Source organism: Manis javanica, chromosome 8, assembly GCF_040802235.1.
Source record: "Manis javanica isolate MJ-LG chromosome 8, MJ_LKY, whole genome shotgun sequence".
Lineage (NCBI taxonomy): Eukaryota > Metazoa > Chordata > Mammalia > Pholidota > Manidae > Manis > Manis javanica.
Window position 1 is genome coordinate 105,371,191 of NC_133163.1, and position 21,782 is coordinate 105,392,972.

General features: G+C 35.6%; 1 protein-coding gene across 5 annotated transcripts in view; it reads right to left on the reverse strand.

Moving 5' to 3' along the window:
- Nucleotides 1-21,782, reverse strand: part of NEDD4 (NEDD4 E3 ubiquitin protein ligase) — a 133,257-nt gene that overhangs the window by 103,653 nt on the left and 7,822 nt on the right. For 2 of the 5 annotated variants that reach the window (XM_073211886.1, XM_073211887.1), the window contains 4 exons: nucleotides 17,240-17,313; nucleotides 9,217-9,307; nucleotides 4,057-4,135; nucleotides 3,918-3,956 (listed from right to left, as the gene is read on the reverse strand). In XM_073211886.1, coding sequence (XP_073067987.1) covers nucleotides 3,918-3,956; nucleotides 4,057-4,101 — 84 coding nt within the window. In that variant the 5' untranslated portion in view covers nucleotides 4,102-4,135; nucleotides 9,217-9,307; nucleotides 17,240-17,313. The remainder of the gene's footprint in view (nucleotides 1-3,917; nucleotides 3,957-4,056; nucleotides 4,136-9,216; nucleotides 9,308-17,239; nucleotides 17,314-21,782) is intronic. The other 3 variants (XM_037021022.2, XM_037021023.2, XM_037021024.2) reach the window with 2 other exon arrangements.

The following is a 21,782-nucleotide window of genomic DNA, read 5'->3' on the forward strand; positions in this document are numbered from 1 at the left end:
ACTTTTGTTTGTCTGGGAATTGTTTAATCCCTCCTTCATATTTGAAAATCGTGCTGGATACAGTATCCTTGGTTCAAGGCCCTTCTGTTTAATCTCATTTAATATATCATGCCATTCTCTTCTGGCCTGTAAGTTTTCTGTTGAGAAGTCTGATGATAGCCTGATAGGTTTTCCTTTGTAGGTGACCTTTTTTTTCTCCCTGGCTGCCTTTAATACTCTGTCCTTGTCTTTGATCTTTGCCATTTTAATTATTATGTGTCTTGGTGTTGCCCTCCTTAGGTCCCTTGTCATGGGAGTTCTATGTGCTTCCATGGTCTGAGCAGCCATTTCCTCCCACAGTTTGGGGAAGTTTTCAGCAATTATTTCTTCAGAGACACTTTCTATCCCTTTTTCTCTCTCTTCTTCTTCTGGTACTCCTATAATGCAGTTATTGTTCTGTTTCGATTGGTCTCACAGTTCTCTTAATATTCTTTCATTCCTGGAGATCCTTTTATCTCTGTGTCAGCTTCTCTGCATTCCTGTTCTCTGATTTCTAATCCATTAATGGTCTCTTGCATCTTGTCCATTCTGCTTTGAAGTCCTTCTCGAGATTGTTTTATTTCTGTATTCTCCCTCTTTAGCTCTTGCATATTTCTCTGCAAGTCCATCAGCATGGTTATGACTTTTATTTTGAATTCTTATTCAGGAAGATTGGTTAAATCTATCTCCCCAGATTCCTTCTCAGGGGAGGATATGGAGGATGTTGAGTTAGTCTGGTCTGGATCAGATTCTTCTGCCTTTTCATGTCGATAAATGCAGTGGTATGCTGTTGGCTCATCTGTCAGCTGGGAGAACCAAGATCCTTTCCACTTGCTCCTGGCCTTTCTTTCCTGGGACAACGGCGACCCCTAGCAGCTTGTGTTGGGCAGTTGTGCATAGACGGGGTCTCTGTATCTTGCCTGGCTGCTATGGAGGAAGCTCCCTTGCTGTGGGCATGGCCAGCCTCAGGCTGCTGCTCTGCTATGGCGGGGCCACCCTGGAGGGGGAACAGGCAGGGGCTGTTTATCGCCGTGAGGGGTCTCAGAGCTGCACTGTCGCCTAGAAGGTTAGGGTGCCCAGAGTTTCCAGGGACTCCCAGCTGCTTGGGTGTGTGCTCTGGGACGTTTCTGTCCAGCTGTGAGGCCCCTGTCCTTTAAGACTTACAAAAAGCATTCACTTTTCTTTTGTCCCAGATGCACCGGCTGTGGGGACCTGCTCACAGGTCTTACTGTCCTGTTTCCCTAGTATCCAGCACCTCACACACTGTGTGTCTGCGCTCCGGTGTGGATGGCTAGGGCTGGGTGTTTAGCAGTCCTGGGCTCCCTCTCCCTCCCCGCTTCAACTTCTCTCCTCCTGCTGGGAGGTGGGGTGAGGGGCGCTCAGGTCCCACCAGGCCGCAGCTTGTATCTTACCCCCTTCGCGAGGCACTGGGTTCTCACAGGTGTGGATGTAGTCTGGCTGTTGTCCTGTGTCTTCTGGTCTCTCTTTTAGGAATAGTTGTATTTGTTGTATTTTCAAAAATTTATATGGTTTTGGGAGGAGATTTCCACTGCTCTACTCATGCCACCATCTTGGCTCCGCCCTTCACTGAACTTTTTAATTTGTAAACATATGTGTTTAACCAAATTTGGACATTTGGGGCCATTATTTCTTCAAATATTTTTCTCCACCAATGTATTTTTCCTCTTCTTCTGAGACTTCAATGACCTAAATATTAGACTCTTTTAATGTTGTCCAGCAGTCCCTCAGACTTAACTAATTTTTTTAAATCTTTACTTTCTGTTCTTCAGAAGGTAATTTCTACTGATTTTCTTCAAGTTCTTTCTTTTCACTATTATCTCCAGTCTATTATTGAACTCATTCAGTGACTTCTAAAACTTCAGATATTATGGTTATAATATTTCTACTTCATTCTTTTTTATATTTTGTTTCTCTACTTAAAATGTCTATCTTTCCATTCATTTCAAGAGTGTTTATCTTTATGTCATGGAGCATAGTTATAATAGGTGCTTTAAAGGGTTTCACTGATAATTCCATTGTCCAGATGATCTGTGGGTTAGTACTTGTTGATGGTACTTTCTTTTGAGAACTGTTCATATTTTTGTGGTTGCATGCAAAATAATTTTGGATACATTTTGAATATTATGTTGTATAACTCTGCTTTCTTCTAAAATCCTTAATAGCTTCATAGTTGTTTATAGAACCAGGTTAAGTTCAATGCCCTATTACTGCATCATTGATAAAACTGGAAGTGTCAATTTTTTTTCACTCCAGAAAAAAATAATAGCTGAATGCCTCTTTAAAGTGCTAAATAAAAAAAGCTATGTTGATGGAGAAAGGCTAGGCACATTCTCATTAAAATTGGGAATAAGATAAATAAATATCTATCCCCATTACTACTAGACACTATTTGACATGTTCAAGCCAATGATATTAGGAAAAAGAAGAGTAAGAAGTAACCAAAAAACTTCAGTATATTGAAAACACATATATTTCTAAGAAAAATGCAGTAAAATAATAACAAAAGCATAAATCAATTAAAAAATTTAACCACTTGGGAATTTTAAAACTTTCCCAGGCAATACTTATGCCAAAAAAGCAATCAAAGCCAGAGGTTATGAAATCTGGAATTTATTCTGGTGAAAATAAACCAGAAATTAAGTTTCATTTTTCTCCATATGACTATCCAGTTGACTCAGTACCGTTTCCTCAAGGATCCAAAATTTTCAAACTGATTTAAAATGCTGTTTTGTACCATATTATACAGAGTGGGGGAGATCCTTCTCTAAACAAGAAAAACCAGAAGCATGACAGTTGGTGCTGTTGGCTGGATCTTCAGTAACAGCTTCTTAGCCATTTGTTTCAGCAATTTCTTCCCGTCTAGTTCACTTTATTAAAACAGAACAAATAAAAAGTCTTCATAGGCGGGATACAGAAGAGTAGGTTTTGTTTTCCTGACTGAAATCAAGCATGGCACCAGAGAAGCCTCCAGAGAGACTGGTGTTTCAGGTCAGCTCCATCAAATGCTGTTAAGTGCACAAGTAAAATGACATGATCATAGCAACATGGAGATCACTGGTGATCTTAGTAAGAGCAGTTTCATTTGAGTGATATGGGTGTGAGTTAGATTAGAGTGGGTTAAGGAATTTATTAGAGAAGCATAAATGATGGGGAAGCAAGAATGTTGGTTATTCAGGTGAACACAGAAATTAGTCAACAGCTAATGAGGAATATGAGATCAAGGACAAATGATTTGAGGATGGAATGTACAAATGGAAATAACCCAACAAAGAAGGGGAGATTACTGAAATGTATCTCTACCACTGCTTATAAGTGTTGACTCTGGGATCAGTAAGGACTCTCTGACAGATATGCTCAAGGAGACACTGTCAGTTTGAGGGCCCTTTTGACGATCCTGAAATAGCTGCTACTTGAAGTTTGCTCTTAGGGTAAGGGAGAAGGCAGGACCGTGAATAAAGTCATATAAGAAGAAATGTATCCACTTATTGTTAGGCCTTCATCATCTCTTGCCTGGATTAGTCTATTTAATAAATAAAGAGGAGATACAAATATTGCATCATCGTTAATGGAAAACACCAAAATGTGCTAAAGTAGAATAAGACTATCATACAGTTTCTAAATCAGAATTAAATTACAGTAAGATAATTCCACATTTACAATCATCTTTTACCTCTTCATTACTTCATGTATAGGTTTTCCAAAGTAAGATAAATGATTCCAGGACATCATCATGGGGACACACAGATTTAACTCATCTAAAATTTTTAACAAACTAGGTAAATTCCTATAAGATAGATTTTAGAGGAAGTGAGAACTTAGCATTCTAACCTATTGAGAAAAAATTTTTGTTGTTTTAATTGAATAAAGTATATACTTACTCTGAATAATATTTCTTCATTCCATTTTGGATTCAAAGTCTAAAAGACAATAAACATAGTATAACTAATTTTTTTATATTTTGTCATATAAAAATCAAACAGCACATTAAAAAATTTCTTTGACTACTTTAAATCTAACCTTTTTAATGGTTTTTGTCTGCACACTTGTAAAAACTCCATTCATTGGGTCATATAATGTCACTCTCACATAAGGATCACTGTTAAAATAAAAAGAACATTAAAAAAATTGTTGCTTATTCCCAAACTCAGATTACTTCAACATAAAAATCACAGAATTTTCCTTGTTAACAATTTCTATAATTATTTTCTACACTTAAAAGTAAGGGTTCCTTAGGCAGGGGTAAGTAATTATAGTAATTTTTGTATTAAAAAGCAAAAGTACCATGTTAGCGAAATAGAAAGCCTTTTAATCACAAGGCATTGATTTCTAACCTATTTAGATTTTTAAATTTTTATTTGATTTTTATTATATTCTTTCTTCTTTTGGGTTAAGATGGTTAATTCAATGATTCTTAAGACTGGGTTTTTAAGATCTCAGGTTGTTTCAAGTTATCTCATGGATGTAAACTGCTTTTATAAAATAAAGGCAAAGTGCCTTCAGTTCAAAATAATTATGTTATATAACCCCTTCTACAAAGAGACATGGAGAAGGAAAATCTTGTGATATTTAGGCACTTAATTTGTCCATAGTCAAATTTCTCCTGTTTCTCTTGGGGATCCCAAGTATTCACCATTCTCCACCACCAACTCCCTCCCCACATTTCCGCACACAATTTTACCTCTTACCTTAATTGACAAAACTCACAACCATCAGACCACTCCCAACATCCTGGTATTTATCACAACCCATCCTTACTCCTAACTTCAGTGATGGAGGTGTTCTGCCCCTGTCTGAGGCCAATCCCCCCGTCCCGTTTCTTCCCACCTCTCTGGGACTCTGCATCATCTACTTTCAGTCCTCCCTTTGTATCCTCAACATTTCTTTCGACCTAGGTTTTTCTAGTTATACAAATGTGTTTTGTAAATTCTCCCCTCTGGATACTTCCTCCCTTCACCAGCAGAGCAAACTAGATTTTTTTCTCTTCCCATCTCTGTGAAACTTCTCAAAAGAATAATCCATAACAACAATAACTAACACTTATACACAATTACTCTGTGCCAGGCACTGTTAAGCAATTTACCTACATTAACTCTTGAAATCCTTGTAATTACCTATGAGGCAGATACAATTATCAGCAGTATTTTGTACAGAGCTAAGTCAACCCATCACAGACCATACAGTTAGAAAGTGGAAGAGCAAGGACCAGAACTCAAGCAGCTGGCTCCAGAGGCCATGCTCTTCACCACTACAGCTGCCACCTCCCTTTCTTCATTTCCTCAACTCCCACTACTCTTCAAAGCCCTGCAATCTGGTATCCACTTCTTCCCTTCAGACCCATTCCTTCAAAAATGCTCTCAAAAGGTCACCAACCTTGCTAAAACAATCAGCACTTTGCTTTAATAATAAATAAAATTAGGTATTTATTTTGTTGATCCTCTCTATAACTGATGCTACTGACCATTTTCTTGTTGGAACTCATCTCACTTAGCTTTCATGACACAACTCCTTTCTGCTTCTCCTCAAGCTTTTCTAACTGTTCCCTCAGTCTCTTTCTTAGGCTCCGCTTCTACTATCGGTCAGTTAAATACTGATATTCCCTTAAGTATTGGCCCCTGGCCTTTGCTCTCTTTACACTGTCCCTTCATAAAGTCATGCATGGTTTTAACTAACTCCATATTCTCAAATACAAATATTAAATGTAAATATAAATATATATCCCTGAACACTACTCAGGTAGACACTTCCACCTGGCTAGTTTACATATAAGTCTGTTCAAGAGATATACCCATTTAAAAAAATTTTTTTTATTAAGGTATGATTGATATACACTCTTATGATGGCTTCACATGAAAAAACAATGTGGTTACTACATTTACCCATATTATCAAGTCCCCACCTGTACCCCAATGCAGTCACTGTCCATCAGTGCAGCAGGTTGCCAGACATCCACTATGTGCCTTTTCTGTGCTACACTGTTCTCATCGTGATCCCCCACACCATGTGTACTAAACGTAATATCCCTCAGTCCCCTTCTCCCTCCCTCCCCACCAGCCCTCCCACACCCCTCCCCTTGGGTAACCACTAGTTCATTCTTGGAGTCTCTGAGTCTGCTGCCATTTTGTTCCTTCAGTTTTGCTTCATTGTTATACTCCACAAATGAGGGAAATCATTTGGCATTTGTCTTTCTCTGCTTGGCTTATTTCACTGAGCATAATGTCCTCCAGCTCCATCCATGTTGTTGCAAATGGTAGGATTTCTTTCTTTCTTATGGCTGAAGAGTATTCCATTGTATATATGTACCACATCATCTTTATCCATTCATCTACTGATGGACACATAGGTTGCTTCCATATCTTAGCTATGGTAAAAAGTACTGCGATAAACATAAGGGTACATATGTCTTTTTGAATCTGAGAAGTTGTATTCTTTGGGTATATTCCAAGGAGTGAGATTCCAGGGTCAAATGGTATTTCTATTCTTGGTTTCTTGAGGAACCTCCATATTGCTTTCCATAATGGTTGAACTAGCTTACATTCCCACCAGCAGTGTAGAAGGATTACCCTTTCTCCACATCCTCACCAGAATTTGTTGGTCTTAGTCGTTTCGATGCTGGCCATCCTTACTAGTGTGAGGTGATATCTCATTGTGGTTTTAATTTGCATTTCCCTGATGATTGGTGACATGGAGCATCTTTTCATGTGTCTGTTGGCCATCTGAATTTCTTCTTTGGAGAACTGTCTCTTCATATCCTCTGCCCAATTGTTAATCAGGTTATTGCTCTTTGGATGTTGAGGTGTGTAAGTTCATTATATATTTTGGATGTTAACCCTTTGTTAGATACGTCATTTACAAATATATTCTCCCATACTGTAGGATGCCTTTCTGTTTTTTTGTTGATGTCCTTTGCCATACAAAAACTTTTTAGTTTGATATAGTCCCATGAGTTCATTTTTGCTTCTGTTTCCCTTTCTTGAGGAGCTGAGTTCAGGAAGAAGTTGCTCATGGTTATATTCAGGAGATGTTTGCCTATGTTGTCTTCTAAGAGTTTTATGGTTTCATGACTTACATTCAAGTCTTTAATCCATTTCGAGTTTACTTTTGTGTATGGGGTTAAACAATAATCCAGTTTCATTCTCTTGCATGTAGCTGTCCAGTTTTGACAACACCAGCTGTTGAAGGGGCTGTCATTTCCCCATTGTATGTCCATGGCTCTTTTATCATATATTAATTGACCATATATGGTTGGGTTTATATCAGGGCTCTCTAGTCTGTTCCATTGGTCTATGGATCTGTTCTTGTGCCAGTACCAAATTGTCTTGATTACTGTGGCTTTGTAGTGGAGCTTGAAGTTGGGGAGCGTAATTCCCCCTGCTTTATTCTTCCTTCTCAGGATTGCTTTGGCTATTCGAGGTCTTTTGTGGTTCCATATCAATTTTAGGAGGATTTTCTCTCATTTGTTGAAGAATGCTATTGGCATTTTGATAGGGAGGTACACCCATTTTTAATTGGTCATTTTATCATATGTTTATTGCATTGTAACAGGTCTTTTAATATTATGGATTAAAGATTTTGTCAGATAGATGCTTTAAAATATTTTCTCCCAATCTGTAGCTTGCTTTTTCCTTTTCTTAACTATGTCTTTCAAACAACAAAAGTTTTAAATCTAAATAGGTGCATTTCAACATTTTTCTTTCTTTTACAGTTCATACTTTTTGAGTCCCACTAAAGAAATCTTTGTGTAACCCAGTAGAACAAAGATTTTCTCCTATGTGTTCTACTAGAAGTTTTAGAATCTTAGCTCTTATTAATTTTCTATACAATGTATGGTAAGGAACAAGGTTGACTTTGTTCCATAAAGAAAACCAGTTCTTCCAGTACCATGTACTAAAAAGACTATCCTTTCTCTTGAGCTACATTTAACAGTTTTTGAAAAAGCAGTTGACTACCAAAATACCAACAGCATTCTTCAACAAACTGGAACAAATATTTTTAAAATTCATACGGAACCACAAAAGACCCCGAATAGCCAAAGCAATCCTGGAAGGAAGAATAAAGCAGGGAGGATCTCACTACCCAACTTCCAGCTCTACTACAAAGCCACAGTAATCAAGACAATTTGGTATTGGCACAAGAACAAACCCAGAGACCAGTGGAACAGAATAGAGAGTCCAGATATTAACCCAAACATATATGGTCAATTAATATATGATAAAGAAGCCATGGACATACAATGGGGAAATGAGAGCCTCTTTAACAGCTGTTGTTGCCAAAACTGGACAGCTACACGTAAGAGAATGAAACTGGATCATTGCCTAACCCAATACACAAAAGTAAATTTGAAATGGATCAAAGACCTGAATGTAAGTCATGAAACCATAAAACTCTTAGAAAAAAACATAGGCAAAAATCTCTTCGATATAAACATGAACGACTTCTTCATGAACATATCTCCCCAGGCAAGGGAAACAAATGCAAAAATGAACAAGTGGGACTACATCAAACTGAAAAGCTTCTCTACAGCTAAGGACACCACCAATAGAACAAAAAGGCATCCTACAGTATGGGAGAATATATTCATAAATGACAGATTTGATAAAAGGTTGACATCCAAAATATACAAAGAGCTCACGCACCTCAACAAACAAAAAGGAAATAATCCAATAAAAAATGGTCAGAGGAGCTGAACAGACAGTTCTCCAAAGAAGAATTTCAGATGGCCAACAGACACATGAAAAGTTGCTCCACATAGCTGGTCATCAGAGAAATGCAAATTAAAACCACAATGAGATATCACCTCACACCAGTAAAGATGGCCACCATCCAAAAGACAAACAACAACAAATGTTGGTGAGGTTGTGGAGAAAGGGGAACCCTCCTACACTGCTGGTGGGAATGTAAATTAGTTCAACCATTGTGGAAAACAGTATGGAGGTTCCTCAAAAAGCTCAAAATAGAAATACCATTTGACCCAGGAATTCTACTCCTAGGAATTTACCCTAAGAATGCAGTAGCCCAGTTTGAAAGACATACGCACCCCTATGTTTATCACAGCACTATTCACAATAGCCAAGAAATGGAAGCAACCTAAGTGTCCATCAGTAGATGAATGGATAAAGAAGATGTGGCAAATATACACAATGGAATATTATCCAGCCATAAGAAGTAAACAAATCTTACCATTTGCAACAACATGGATAGAGCTAGAGGGTATTATGCTCAGTGAAATAATCCAGGCGGAGAAAGACTAATATCAAATGATTTCACTCATCTGTGGAGTATAAAAACAAAGAAAAAACTGAAGGAGCAAAACAGTGAAAGACTCACAGAACCTAAGAATGGACTAACAGTTACCAAAGGGAAAGGGACTGGGGAGGAAGTGGGGAGGGAGGGATAAGAGGGGGGGGCAAAGAAAGGGGGCATTATGATTAGCATGTATAATGTGCAGTGGGGGGCACAGGGAGGGCTGTATGACGCAGAGAAGACAAGTAGTGATTCTACAACATCTTACTATGCTGATAGACAGTGGCTGTAATGGGGTATGTGGGGGGAACTTGTTGATGGGGGGAGTCTAGTAAACATAATATTCCTCATGTAATTGTAGATTAATGATACCAAAATAAATAAATAAATAAATAAATAAATAAAAAGCAATCGACTATATATGTGTATGTATGTGTGTGTGTATTTCTACTCTTTAGTCTCTTCCACTGACCAATATATCTATTCTTATGTCAATGTCATCCATCTTTGTTACCATAGCCATATAGCAGTGCAAGTTCTCCAATTTAGTTCTTTTTCAAACTCATCTTGATTACTCTATGGCCTTTGAGTTCCCACAAAAATACTGGAATTGGCTTACCAATTTCTCAAAAACCATATGCTGGGATCTTGATTGAGATTGTGACAAATCTAATTAATTTGGGGAGAAATACCACTTAAACAATACTGAATCTTCCAATCTATGAATGGCATATTTATCCACTGATTTGGATCTTCAATTTTCCCTCAGCAGTGTTTTATAGTTTTTGGTGTACAGTTCTTGCAAATCTTTTGTTAAATTTATTTCTAAGTTCTTTATTATGCTATTGTAATGGAGATTTTAAAAACTTACTTTCCAATTATTCATTGATAGGATATACAACTATAACTGATTTTGGTACACTGACTTTCTGTCTTGTGGCCTTGCATCTTTATTAGTTCCAGCAATTGTTTTATAGATTTCTTAGAGTTTTCTGTGTACATGATCATGTTGTCTTCAAGTAAAGCCAGCTTTTTCCTTTTCAGTTGTATTACTTTTCTTTTCCTTGCCAAACTACCTGACTGTGACATGCAGTGAAGTGTTAAACTGAAGACGGGAGCAAACAACCTTGCTTTATTCCTGAGTTTAAGTAGAAAGCACTCAGACTGTCAGTATGCTAGCTAGCTATTGGTCTTTTCACTGATAACCTTAATCAGACTTAGAACATTCCCATCTGTCCTTAGTTTGCTAAGAGTTTCTATCACAAAGGCATATTCAATTTTTGTTACAGGCTCTTTCACTTTTTTTAAATGATCATGTCTTTTTCTTTCATTCTATTAATATAGTGAGCTACATTAATTTTCAGATGTTAAATCAATTTTGCATTTTATTCTTGGCTTACTGACAGTTTTTATCATGAACAGGGGTTGGATTTTGTCAAATGCACTTTCTGCACCTATTGAAATGATATGCTTTTTCTTCTGTATTATATTTACATGATGAATTACACTGATTCTTAAAAATAATGTTGAATAAATCTTGCATTCCTAGGAAAACTGCCACCTGATCATATATTGCTATATATTGTTCAAAATAGGGCTATTCAAGTTTTTTTATTTCTTGTGATTAATTTGGGCGATTTGTGTCTTTCAAGGATTTTGCCTATTTCATCTAAGTTGTGCGTGATTCCTTATTGCTGTAAAGTAGTGCACAACATTCCTTTTTTTAAAAATTAAGGTACCATTGATATACAATCTTACAAAGGTTCCACATGAGCAACACAGTGGTTACAACATTCACCCATATTATCAAGTCCCCCCATGCACCCTATTACTATCACTGTCCATCAACGTACTAAGATGCTAATAGAGTCACTACTTGTCTTCTCCATGCTATATACTGCCTTCCTATCACCCACCTACATTATGGGTGCTAATCACAATGGTGCTAATTCTGTTCTCCCTCCCTCCCCACCCACCTTCCCCAGCCCTTTCCCTTTGTTAACCGCTAGTCCCTTCTCGGAGTCTGTGAGTCTGTTGCTGTTTTGTTCCTTTAGTTTTGCTTTGTTGTTATGTTGTTGTTACTGCACAAATGAGGGAAATAATTTGGCATCTGGCTTTCTCCGCTTATTTCACTGAACATAATGCCCTCTAGCTACAGTCATGTTGTTGGAAACGGTAGATTTGTTATCTTTTTATGGCTGAATAATATTCCATTTTGTATATGTACCACCTCTTCTTTATCCATTCACCTACTGATAGACACTTAGGTTGCTTCCATATCTTGGCTATTGTAAATAGTGCTGTGATAAACAAAGGGGTGCATATGTCTTTTGAATCTGGGATCTTGTTTTCTTTAGTAAATTCCTAGGAGTGGAATTCCTGGATCAAATGGTGTTTCTATTTTTAGTTTTTTGAGGAACCTCCATATTGCTTTCCACAATGGTTGAACTAATTCACATACCAGCAGTGTAGGAGGGTTTCCTTCTGTCAGCATCCTTGCCAGCATTTGTTGTTCCTTGTCTTTTGGATGTTGGCTATCCTAACTGGTGTGAGGTGATAACTCATTGTGGTTTTAATTTGCATTTCCCTGATAATTAACAATGTGGAGCATCCTTTCATGGCCTGTTGGCCATCCAGATTTCTTCTTTGTAGAAGTCTTTCAGATCCTCTGCCCATTTTTTAATTGGGTTATTTGCTTTTTGGGTGTTGAGGTGCGTGAGTTCTTTATATTTTTGGATGTCAACCCCTTTATCGCATATTCCTTTACAAATATATTCTCCCATACTGTAGGATGCCTTTTTGTTCTACTGATGGTGTCCTTTGCTGTACAGAAGCTTTTTAGTTTGATGGAGTCTCATTTGTTCATTTTTGTTTTTCTTTCCCTTGTCTGAGGAGATGTGTTCAGGAATAAGTTGCTCATGTGTACATTCAAGAGATTTTGCCTATGTTTTCTTCTAAGAGTTTTATATGGTTTCATGACTTACACTCAAGTGTTTGATCCATTTCGAGGTTACTTTTGTGTATGGAGTTAGACAATAGCCAGTTTCACTCTCTTACAAGTAGTTGTCCAGTTTTGTCAATACTAGTTGTTGAAGAGACTGTCATTTCCCCATTGGAAGTCCATGGCTCCTTTATTGTGTATTAATTGGCCATATATGCTTGGGTTTATATCTGAGCTCTCTAGTCTGTTCCATTGGCCTATGGGTCTGTTCTTGTGCCAGTACCAAATGATTCCTGTGGCCTTGTAGTAGAGCTTAAATTTGGGGAGCATAATCCCCCCAGCTTTATTCTTCCTCCTAAGAATTGCTTTGGCTATTAGGGGTTCCATAAGAATTTTATAAGTCTTTTTGCTACTTCATTGAAGAATGCTGTTGGTATTTTGATACAGATTGCATTCATTGAATCTGTAGATTGCTTTAGGCAGGATGGTCATTTTGACAATACTAATTCTTCCTATTCATTAGCACGGGATGTATTTCCATTTATTGGTGTCTTCTTTAATTTCTCTCATGAGTGTCTTATAGTTTTCAGGGTATAGGTCTTTCACCTCCTTGGTTAGGTTTATTCCTAGGTATTTTATTCTTTTTGATGCAACTGTAAATGGAATTGTTTCCTGATTTCTCTTTCTGCTAGTTCATCATTAGTGTATAGGAATGCAACAGATTTCTGTGTATTAATTTTGTATCCTGCAACTGCTAGTTCATTGTTAGTGTATAGGAATGCAACAGATTTCTGTGTATTAATTTTGTATCCTACAACTTCGCTCAATTCAGTTATTAGTTCTGGTAGTTTTGGGGTGAATTTTTTAGGGTTTTTTTATGTACAATATCATCATCTGCAAACAGTGACAGTCTAACTTCTTCCTTATCAATCTGGATGCCTTTTATTTCTTTGTGTAGTCTGATTGCTGTGGCTAGGACCTCCAGTACCATGTTGAATAAAAATGGAGAGAGTGGGCATCCTTGTCTTGTTCCTGTTCTTAGAGGAAAAGCTTTCAGCTTTTTGCTGTTGAGTATGATGTTGGCTGTGGGTTTGTCGTATATGGCCTTTGTTATGTTGAGGTACTTGCCCTCTATATCCATTTTGTTAAGAGTTTTTATCATGAATGAGTGTTGAATTTTGTCAAGTACTTCTTCAGCATCTATGGAGATGATCATGTGATTTTTGTCCTTCTTTTTCTTATGGTGTATGTTGTTGATGGATATTCAAATATTGCATTATCCTTGCATCCCTAGAATCGGGGTCATGATGTATGATCTTTTCGATGTATCTTTTACTTCAGTTTGCTAATATTTTATTGCAGATTTTTGCATCTACATTCATCATGGATATTGGTCTGTAATTTTCTTTTTTTCTGGTATCTTTGCTTGGTTTTGGTATTATAGTGATGCTGGCCTTATAGAATGAGTTTGGAAGTAGTCCCTCCTCTTCTATTTTTTGGAAAACTTTAAGGAGGATGGGTATTAGATCTTCTCTAAATGTTTGACAAAATTCAGTGGTGAAGCCATCTGGTCCAGGAGTTTTGTTCGTAGGTAATTTTTTTATTACTAATTCCATTTCATTGCCAGTAATTGGTCTGTTCAGAGTTTGTTTCTTCCTGGGTTAGTCTTGGAAGGTTGTATTTTTCTAGAAAGTTGTCCATTTCTTCTAGGTTATCCAAAACAACATTCCTTTTTTCATCTTTTTCATTTCCATAGGCTCTACAGCAATGCCCCTACTTTCATTCTCATTATGATATGTGCCTTGTCTCTGTTGTTTTTGATCCATCTAGTCAGAAGTTTAAAAATTTTGTTGATCTCTTCAAAGAATAAGCTTTTTAATTTAATGACTCTTTCCTATCATTGTCCATGTTCTATTTCACTAATTTCTGCCCTTATTTTTATTATTTTCTTTCTTCTACTTACTTGGGAGTTAATTTGCTCTTCTTTCCCTAATTTCTTAAGATAGGAACTCAAATCATTGATTTAAGTCTTGTTCCTTTTCTAAGTTAGGCATTTTTAAACTAAATTTTCCTCCAAATATTACTTTATCTACATCTCACAAATTTTATATTGCTATGTTTTTATTCTGTTTAAAATGTTTTCTAACTTCGTGTTTTATTCTTTGACCTATAGATTATTTAGACATTTATTGTTTTATTTTCAAACACTTGGGTTTTTCTAGGTATCTCAAAGTTATTGATTTCTAACATTTCTGTTATCAGAGAACATCCTCTACATAATAATTTCAATATTTTCAAAATTCACAAGTCTTGTCCTATGGTTCTACACATAGCCTATGTTGAAGAATATATCATGAGTATTTGAAAAGAATATGAATTTTTCAGTTGTTTGATTTATTATGCACAATATATTATTGCAGACAGACTCTAGGATTGCTCCTATTATCCCAACCTTCTAATGTTCATGCCCCTCGTGTTAGCCTCTTAAATGTGGGAAGGTCCAATGTATTCTAACCAATACGATATGGCAAAAGCAACAAAACATATGTGATTGAATTCCAGAAGATTATAAATCATCTTGCTGGGAGACTCTCTCCTTTACTTTGAAGAGGGAAGCTGCTAGCTGGTGAGTTGCCATATGAAGAAGGCCATGTGGCAACCAACTTAGGGTGCCCTCTGGCTGACAGCAAGCAAAAAATTGAAGCCCTCAGTCTGGTGGCCTGTAAGGAGCTGAATACTGTCAAAGACCACATGAGCTTGTAAATCAATGCTTCCCCAAAGACACCTCAGATGAGGCCACAGCACTGGCAAATACCTTGTTAATAGCTCTGTGCGACCCTGAAGCAGAAGATCTATCTAAACCATGCAGGGACTTTTGGCCCATAGAAACTATGATTAGTGTGCACTCTTTTGAGCTGCAAAGTTAATCATAGTGCAGCAACAGAGAAATAATACATGTATGGGCTACGCTGGTGAATGTACCATGCACCCTTGAAAACAATGTGTATTTTGCAGTTGTTAGGAAGAGGACTCTTTAGGTCAAAGTTGTTCAGATTTATCTTTTTGTTGATTTTTTTAATGTGGTGGTTTCATCAGTTGCTGAGAAAGGTGCCTAAATGTTCAGACTCTGGGTGCTCTGGGTGTGAGTACAATTGTCATACTGTCAAATGCCTGGGCAGCACCTTAGAATGGGCATTTTTCTCGTCACAATAACCTACACCCATCCCTGTCCTTTATGCTAGAGTTGTTATATATATTCCATCTGCATAAAATACAAATCGTGCAAGACAATATTTTAAGTTGTGACTTGAATGGGCATGTTTTACTTTTAAAATAATGATAAAAACAATACAAAGTCTTTTGTATATTCCAGATATTTACCATTACTAATGCTCTTTATTTCTTTCTAAGAATTTGAGTTTCCATCTTTTAGCTACTCTTTTTAGCTGGAAGAATTTCCTTTAGTTTTTTGCGTAGTACACGTCTGCCAATGACAAAATCTCATAGTATGTTTTACTACAAATGTCATTATTCTGTCATCACCCTGAAGGATATTTTCACTGAATACAGATTTCTGGATTGATAGTTGTTATTCTATTGGTCCATTTCTTCTGGACTCCACAATTTCCTGAGAAGTTAGTCCTTAAATTGTAGTTCTTGTGTATGTGATATGTCCTTTTCTTCTCTTTCTTATTTTCTTTATACTTGGCTTTCAACAGTTTGACTATTCAGCCTTACGTTTTTCTTAGTGTTTATCCTCCTGCTTGGTGTTTTTTGATACTACACATTAGTATCTTCCACCAAATTTTGGGAAAAAATTGGCCATTATTTCTTTACAAATGTTTTGCCTCATTTTTTCTCTCTTCTCTATTTTCTAGCACTCTAATTACTTGTATGTTAGACTGTCTGATATCATCTATCAAGTCCCTGAAGCACTGTTCTTTTCTCTTTTTCAATCTTTGTCTCTCATTTACTAATTGGGAAGTAATTTCTATTCATCTATACTTAAGTTTAATGAGCTTTTCTCTTCATCTCCATTCTGTTGTTAATTCCACCCAAGAGTTTTAATTTCAAACACTGTGTTTTTCAGTTGTAGAATTTTCATTATTTCGTGGTGTCTATTTCTTTCCTGATATTTTCAACCTATTTATCATGAGCATATTTTCTTTTCTGTACAGAGAATATATTCCATTTTTGTAGTCCTTTATAGATCATATAATTTGGGGTTATATCCTGGACATTATAAATGTTATGTCGTAGAAATCTGGATTCTGCAATTTTTCTCTTATTAGTATTTGCTTGTTTTATTTTATCATACAATTAATAATATTGTTTGGAAAAGAACTACAACTCCTATTTCTCAGGCAGCAACTCTGACCTCTATTCCAATCTTTCATCTTTAGCTGAGTTGCTTTGACTCTGCTATGTAAGATTCAGGGTCAGAATGAGATGTCACTAGACATTGTTTGGGCATTTCCTTTCTGGTTCTTTCCCTTTCAGAATCCCCACCATTGCTGTGTTCTCTTCAGATTAAGTCTTCTGGTTTCCCAGGCCATAAGACTACAATTTTTCCAGACTCTAACTCTACCTAACCTCAGACTAATTCATAAAATCAGGAACTCAGACATAACTCCCCAGCTCCAAACATGGCCTCCCCACTAGATTGTTCCTGCTCTGTTCACTTTACAACTTCAGGTTGCTGCTTTTTGTATTATGTTTGGAGTTTACAGTTGTAATCTTTTAAGGAATTAATCTGCTAGGATTTTACCAATTCTATAAGCAGAACTCAATAATGATCTAATAACTATCATTCTGAGTTGTATATTTGTCTAGTTTCACAAAAAATCAGTAATTCAGGTATCAAGGAATTTAGTAAACCACCAATTGGATATATTATTATTTCACCATGCACAAAAATTTGCTAATAATATTATTTAGTTTTTCATCTAGCCAAAGTTTAGAAAAAGTTAACTGACTAGTGCAAAATTTTAAAATCACAACCCAACTTAATATACTCACCTAGATCCCAAGATATCCTTCTTGGCAAGGCCTATCCCAGCTATAACTTTAACCCTCACAATTCGGGAATTTTCCTAAAATACAAAAATTTGTATTTTATTTTCATGTACTTTATAATTTAAGATACATACTTTTAAATATATATATTAAATAAAGTAATTAGGATGCTAAAATTAATTGAAGGCCTCTTTTTGAAGAATTAATGAAAATGAAAGCTATATTGTTATTTGTAGATTATTGATTATCTACAAAGAAAAGCCAAAAAAGAAAAGACCCAGTCAAACTTATTATGTTAGGAATTTATTATTGCTTCTAAGAAAATTTACAGGAAAATTATTAGAAGTAATATAAATTTATCATTAACACAAAATTAAGAGTTCATAAGCACTTGTAATAACTAGGAAGGTAATTACTTAAAAAGCCCATTCAATGAATTATGTATTGAATCAAACTATAATGTATATTTGATACTATAGTGAATCAAACTATAATGTATATTTGATACTATAGTGTATCAAATATTAAACTTCGTGGGCATCATAATACTATTACGAGGTTTTATACATGAATGTCTTAGTTTTAAGAGTTGCATATTGAAATACTTAGGGATAAAGTATGATAAAGTCTTCAACTTCCTTTTAAATGGCTCAGCAAATAAGTTTAATGTTAGTGTGTATGAGTGTGTATAAATAAAGGGAATAAGCAAAATGTTACCAATTTGAGGATATAGCTGATGGGTATACAGGTGTTCATTATGCTACTCTTTTAAAAAATGTCCTGTAGATATGAAGTTGTTCAAAATTAAAAGATGAGTAAGAATATACTATAAAACAGAATGCATATTTTTAAAAACTCCCAACTAAGCAAAACTATTAGACATGGGGAAAAGAAATGAATAAGATATTTAAAAAATCTTAGGGAAAAATTATTGAAAAACAAAGACTTAAATAAATGAAGAAACTCATTATGTTCATGGATGAAAATATTTAACATTATTATCTGTTTTCCCTAAAGCAACCTACAAATTCAATAATTCCAACTCCCCACCTTGAATTTTTTCATGGATCTTAACAAATGATTCTGAAATTCACAGGAAAGAGTAAAAGTGAGTAAAGAAGTAAAGTTATATTCAATCACTATCTTATGCTATATGCAAAACCAAATTCCAGATACATTAAAGACTAAAAGTGAAAAAGAAAACTTTTTAAATTTCAAAGATATTTTAGAATATTTCTATGACATCAGGGTAAGAAAGATATTTAAAAATACAAACTCTAATGGGAAAAGTTGTCAGATTTGACTTTATAATTATATACCTTCTGTATGAGGGAAAATGTCATGGGCAAAATGAAATGCCAAGGGGAACAACAGGGTATAAGCATCTAAAATATGTACCATTGACAAATTATGATTATCCAAAATATATAAAGAACTCCTAAGATCCAATAAATGAAACATAAACTACCTAATACAAGAAATCAGAGAATGACCAATAAGCACATGAAAAGATCTTCAATCTCACCAGTAATCAGGGAGAACTCTAATACACTGTTAGTGGAAGTACAAATTGAAGAATCATTTGGAAAAGATACTTGGCAATATCTACTAAGTTCTAAATCAATAATCCAGGAAGTCTACTTACACATATTCCCCCTAGATAAGCTCTCACTTGAATATTCAAGAACATAAGCACAAAAGTATTCACAGAAGCATTTATAAGACCAACAAATATGAAGTAACTGCTGTCCAATAGATAGCAACCTGATTCTTTTCTAAAATTATCCCATCAACAAGTAGTTGGGCATATTCCCTTCTAGGAGAGGTCTGGATGGGAGCAGATACACATATCAAAAGTATTTATTTCAGTTTTTCTACTTCTAAATATTTACAGCCATCCTTGTTTCTGGAGGTTTCACTGAATAAATGATAGTAGAAATACTCCATTAGCTCCCAAACTCAGGTGATAAATTCAGATAATACAAAAATCCTTGACTAAAGATACTAGATAAAACATAACTTCCTCCATCACTGAATAAAACCAAATACATGGCTGATCTTGCAAGAAAGAATAGAAACCCTCAGGTATCAGAAATAAAGATAGAATTGAAAACACGAGAGGAAAACATATCAACTGAAATTTTACTTTTCTGCAGGGATTAATACCCCAAAATATGAAGAGATTAGCAGATTACTCTTTTTTTCCTGGAAAAATTCCACTGAATATTTTATTGGCAATATAACAGCCAAATTTTCACTATGCCAGTTGACTGGGAAATAGCTATACTTTATTAAATAGGTACTAATCTCTAAAACTGAATTTTGAAAATTAGAAATCTTTCCTGTGATGATATAATAAATATAAGCTTTTTCAAGTGGTAAAGTATAATCAAAAGTTCCATCAGCAAATAATGTTATTTGATAATCTTTTCTTTTCTAAACACAGACAATTGTTTATAATTTGTATATGATCTTAATGATCATAACTGAGGAAAGAGATTATCATGCCCCTCTAAAAATGTTAAACCATATTTATAGAACCTCTACTGCACTAACCCCCTAGAAGTCTCCTAGAGAAAAATATAATAAGCAGTAATTAAAAACAATTCCTGGGAATGACAGATTACTACAGCCACAGACACATTTAAACTTCCGCCTTATATTTCCCACCACAAAAACCAAAACTAGTTATTTCAGATGCTGTGGTTAATTGATGTGAATCTATAATGATGTAAGATTCTTCCATAAAATTAAACAACAAATGCCATTTATTTTCATATTTGCATTCTTTTAACTTCATTTTATAACTTTATGCTAGAAAACTGTCAAAACTTTTCTTTTCAGTCACATCCATAAACAGGCATAATATATCATCTTTGAGAATTAAGAAGAACATAAATGCTGCAACTCGAAACCAAATTCTTCAATAATAACAGTCATGATACTGAAAGTACTTTGAACAGAGATCTCAATAGTGCTCAAGTGCGTAAAAAGAAACAAAAACTAAACGTTCTTTCCAGCTCTTCACTAAAGCTTGAATCTTCCCTGTCCACTTCTAGGAGAGCTTTATTGATTTTTGAAAGTGAAATGGAAAAGTTGCACATTGTAGGCAAAGACATGTGGCTTTTCTCAACTTATATGCAAGAGGCTTGGGTAATGAGAAGCAGCTTTCCAGGCCTAGTATTTTTCTCCACAATTTGTGAAAACAGTTCCTAACTGCTCCTTATCTTCTGTCAACCCTCCCAAAAAACCAGGACTAGGAAACGCAGAGCTTTTGGTCTTTCCACGTCTCACAGTTCTGGGGAGAATTTTTGTTACTCTCTTCATCCTTTTCCCATACTTCTGCCCCCAACCCTGACCCTAGTCTACTTTTTGAGAAAGATTCACCCTGTATTTACTTATCTCTGAGTTTTATTAAAAACAGGGTTCCCTCTGCCTGGGATATTCTTTGCCATCCCACTCCCTTCATTGTTAAAATCCTCTTTCATCTAGGCAGATTCCTTTGAAGCCATTTAAAATGTAATTATTAATATTATTTAATGAGAGAAAATAATTATAATGTTAATTATAAAAATCAGGATACAGAATATTATAACTATAAAAATATGTGTGCAAATAAAGATTAGAAGGAAATATGCAATGATGAAAAAAAATGGCTATTAAAATTATGAGATGATGAAGGGTTTTACTTCTTAAACTTTCCATAAAACTTATATTATATACATATTGTTTACATGTCTGCCCTTTCTTCAAAGTCCAAATGCCATCTTTCCAGAAAGACTTATCGTTGAAATTTATCTTCCCCTCTTACTGTGAAAGGCTCATTATATAGCACCTATCAATATGGTCTTGTATCTGAGGCAATAAACTATGTGTTCTTCTAGTAAAACTGAGATTTTGTGAGATTCTGAAGTCCAAGAAGCTTATCTTGTTATCTTTGTATTTTCTATAGAATCCAATAGAACACTTGACACCTAGTAGGGGCTGAGAAATTCAGAAAGGATTTTCTCAAGTATCTGGAAGTAGGAATAAGGCACTTTATCAAATGCAAGGTAAGGTTCACACGAAAAGTGAGCCAAGAGCTCTGACTCCAGACCTATACCCACCAAACAAGGTTGGAAGACCTCTTTGAGGTAACTGAGTGATCCAAAGGGAAGTGGGTACCAAATGCAATAAATACGTGTATGTGAAAGGCCCACAGTGAAAATGGCAGGCTCAGATAACCCTATTGTAAAGTACTCCAATTAATAATATATACCCACTATATAGAGGTGATGTCAGCAAATGAAGGAATAAATTAGAAAAGAGAAAGACAAGAGATCAAAGAAACAGTGGATCCAACACAGAAATCAGAATTCTCGCAATGATGGCTAGACAGCAGGTGTAGAGTGCAAGCAGTTCAGACGGAATACAACACAGCAAGAGGCCGTCTCCATCAGGAATGAAGAAAAGGCAATGGAGAGCTTTTCTTTTTTACTACACTGAGTGGTTTTAAAGCTGTCAGCCAGTTTGCAATTGAATTTGTGATAGGTGTACAGAAAATTAA